The sequence below is a fragment of the Lipotes vexillifer genome, unplaced genomic scaffold (assembly GCF_000442215.2).
Source record: "Lipotes vexillifer unplaced genomic scaffold, Lipotes_vexillifer_v1.1 scaffold515, whole genome shotgun sequence".
Taxonomy (NCBI): Eukaryota; Metazoa; Chordata; class Mammalia; order Artiodactyla; family Lipotidae; genus Lipotes; species Lipotes vexillifer.
Genome location: NW_006772017.1, coordinates 204,954 through 208,422, shown reverse-complemented (window position 1 = coordinate 208,422; position 3,469 = coordinate 204,954). Strand labels below are relative to the sequence as shown.

The 3,469-nt window shown below is 42.8% G+C and overlaps 1 protein-coding gene across 1 annotated transcript in view; it reads left to right on the top strand.

Annotated features, from left to right (window-relative positions):
• The window catches only part of PDSS2 (decaprenyl diphosphate synthase subunit 2), a 258,188-nt gene extending 255,389 nt beyond the window's left edge, over window positions 1–2,799 (top strand). The window contains exon 8 of the mRNA XM_007447249.1: window positions 2,641–2,799. Within this exon, the coding sequence (XP_007447311.1) occupies window positions 2,641–2,799 (159 nt within the window). The remainder of the gene's footprint in view (window positions 1–2,640) is intronic.
• The last annotated feature ends 670 nt before the right edge of the window (window positions 2,800–3,469 follow it).

The window sequence follows — 3,469 nt, the reverse complement described above, 5'->3', positions numbered from 1 at the left end:
TTTCCCTATAATTTTCTTGCTACCCCGATGCCATGACTACTTAACATTCTCAGGACATGCCTTAAAATCCCTTTTCTGTAAGGCCCTCTTAAATCTCTTCTAATCAGACTTGCTCTCATTTCTCTGGTCATCTGTAGTCCTTCACTTGCTGCTTTTCGCAGTATACCCTTCGTTAGTTCCTGACCCATAAAGCAAAAAAGGATCATTGTACTCTTTACACATAATAGGTGCTCAATTAATATTTACAAATTGAAATCCAGTCATGCAGATATCCACTTGCCTGCAGTTACCAACCTAGAAGTCCAGAATAGAGAATGTTGGCCAGTCTAATTTAGATTTGAGGGAATTAAAGATAATGAAAATAAGAAGCATGTTCTTTCTTTTTCTTTTTTTTTAATCTTTAAGGCTGGTCTGATCCAAGTTCAACTACCTTTGAGGTTGCTGTGCGTCAAGCTAAAATAGACTTGATCTGTTTTGGATGGGGTAGCTTTCTTGGCAATGGCTAAGGGCTTGAGGAGGAAGAAGAATTAAGTTGTTCTGAATATCTATAGTGTTTTAGACACTGTCAAGCACTCTATAGTGTCTCATGCAGTACCCCCCCCCCCCAGCAGTTCTACAAGGGACTGATTTTATCCCCCTTTAAACTCAGAGCAGTTAACTGGCCTCTCTAAGATGGGAGCTAGAAGAGGAGTTTGAATCTGGCTACCTCTGATACCCAGGACCATTTTAGTGCCTTCATGTATTCAGTGATGGCAGGAAACCAGGGAACTCTAGGCTGAAACAATACCAAAGTTCATATGCAGTGTGGAAATACCTGTAGAATGTTGAGAGTCTGGCGGAGTATAATATTAAGTGCCACTGGACTGGGTGTTAGGAAAACTGGCTTCTGATTGCAGCTTTGTCACTATCCATCTATGATCTCGTGTGAGCCGCTGAGCTTCTCTGGCCCTCTCCTCTCATCTATATAATTAGGGGAGTAAAGCAGGTTATTTCTTTTATTCCTTTATGTTTCATGCATTATACGATAGCTCCAAGTCTAATGAAGAGATAGATAAGTGAATGGAGAATTAAACTACACTATATAATAATGCTGTACTCCACATATGCACAGGGCACTCCAGGAGCCCCAAGGAAGGGCACCTAGCCCCTTAGGGCTGTCATCCTAGCTGTGTACATTCCACCCAAGTGGAATTTGGGGAGCTTGATGGGGCGAGGGGGGTGTGTGGAGACTGTCTCAAGCCATCAGCTGCAAGTAGTTTCCCTAAGTAATGATGAAACGGCGGAAAGGGAAAGGACTTCCACGCCTCATGAAAGAGCTTGGACTTTTTTTTCCTTAAAGCTATTGGAAGGCAGTGGAGGGTTTTAAGCAAGATAACGTTTGCTTTTTATAAAGATCTTGGCAGCGTAAAGGATGGAGTCCAGGGGCAAAGAACTGGTGGTGGGAAGACTCTTTAGGAGGTGATTGCAAAAATAACCCAGGCAAGCGATGATGATAGCCTGAACTGATGTGGCAATGAGAGTGAAGAGCAGATGATAATTTGAGGGCTTTGTATGAGATAGAATGGCTGGGACTTAGTGAGTATATCAGTCAAGATGGCCACAGACAACCTGACAGGTCTCTTCAGACAACAGATGTGTCTCTTGCCCATACTACATGTCCTGTGCAGGTTGGAGAGGCACCGTGATTGCTCACCGTGGCCACTCGGGGATCCAACCTGAGGAGCTTCTTCGATGTGACTGGTTGATGTACCAGAGGGAAACCTCTGGCGGGACTCACATGGACCGTTAAATGCTACAGCCCAGAAGTGACACGCACCATTCATGTCTCATGGACTAGAACTTGTCACTGGGCGCCGGGAGCCAGAAAGTTCAGTCATGGGTGAGCCATGGTGCCTGAATTGGATGAAGGAGAACTCCCGAGTTTCTGATTTAGGGAGTAAAGCAGACATTAGAGGTATTCACTGAGAAGAGGATGGAATCGGGGCAAGGGGAAGTGGACCGGCCAAATCATTATAAGTCTTTTTCAGCTCTGAAGGGTAACCATCATATTGGTCCTTTCCAGTCATCAGGGAGAGGGATTGGAAATCAACTCCATTTGTGGGCAAGAGTTGACTTTATTCTTCACAAAGGGTATTTTAATTCATTCCTCCCAAAGTCTTACAGTTTTAATAATGTAGTGCTCAGATCTAATACTATGTGTCTTTCTTGAATTTTCACATGGACTATTGTGCCAACATACAGTGTAAAAATATTAGTTATTAACTAGGATGTTAATGAAGGCTTCCTCGCCTAAGAATATCAGGCTGCTGAATTCAAAATGTCAGAGATGTAAATGCCCTCTGCCTTTGTCACCACCACCCTCCAGCAGGGCCCACTTCAAGATACCACAGGGCGGGAGTTGGGGAAGAGGTGTAATTAGGCTAATTGGAGCCTATTGTTCTGCTCTGGAGGGCTGAAACCTAGCAGCCTTAGGGAATGTTAGTGCCTCAAAATCACCGGAGGATGGTGTCCTCTTTAACCTCAAAAGCAGAAACAGTGAATCTATACTGTTTCTCCCCTTCTTTGTTTTCCACCTCTCCTCCCCAATTTAATTGTGGTACCTTAAAAACTGACTTTTACTGTGCATTTGTTTCTTAACAGTTGCGAGAAACAATCAACGCTGGCAAAGGTGTGACTTCAGCTATTGACCTGTGTCGTTACCATGGAAACAAGGCACTGGAGGCCCTGGAGAGCTTTCCTCCCTCGGAGGCCAGAACTGCTTTAGAAAACATTGTGTTTGCTGTGACCAGATTTTCGTGACACCAAATTAAAAAGACTATTGTTCGTTAGCTGAAAAAAACTGGGGAATGAGGTGATCGGGAGAGCTTTCATGATAAAAGATCTAAATGTGTTAATGACTTTATTTTTTCTTTTTTTTAAACATACTTTAAATGTGTTAATGACTTTAACAACATATACATTTTTTTTCTTTTTACCACACTGCTAAATGAATACTGTCTTCTTTTTGGAACTGCTACAAACAAAATTAGAAGAAAAAAGGTCAAGCAGTTTTCAGTTGTCACGCCACAAGCACACTTGAGGCTTCAGTAGCAGAAATAATTAATGAGATTCGCTCCTGTGACCTCAGCAAATGGACAGGAAATAAGTCCTTATTGATTGGACTGAGCCAGGGATGGCGCCAGGGCGGTGGCCTGTGGTTTTCCTTCTAGAGAGGACAGGGCAAGCTGGAGGCTGCAGGTGTCAAGAGAAACACTATCAATGCCAGCCAGGGAGGACTGTCAAATCAAAAACCAGTGACCAGTTTTTCATAACGGAGGGTAGTTTAATGATTAAGGAAAAAAAACATGCTTTGTCTTCTTGCAATTATGTCTTTGTATTTTATAGATGCAGTATGGATATACTTTGTGCTTCTTGGGTTCTGTAAGATTTTGCGGGGGAAACTGCTGAAAAAATAATGCCAAATATTTGA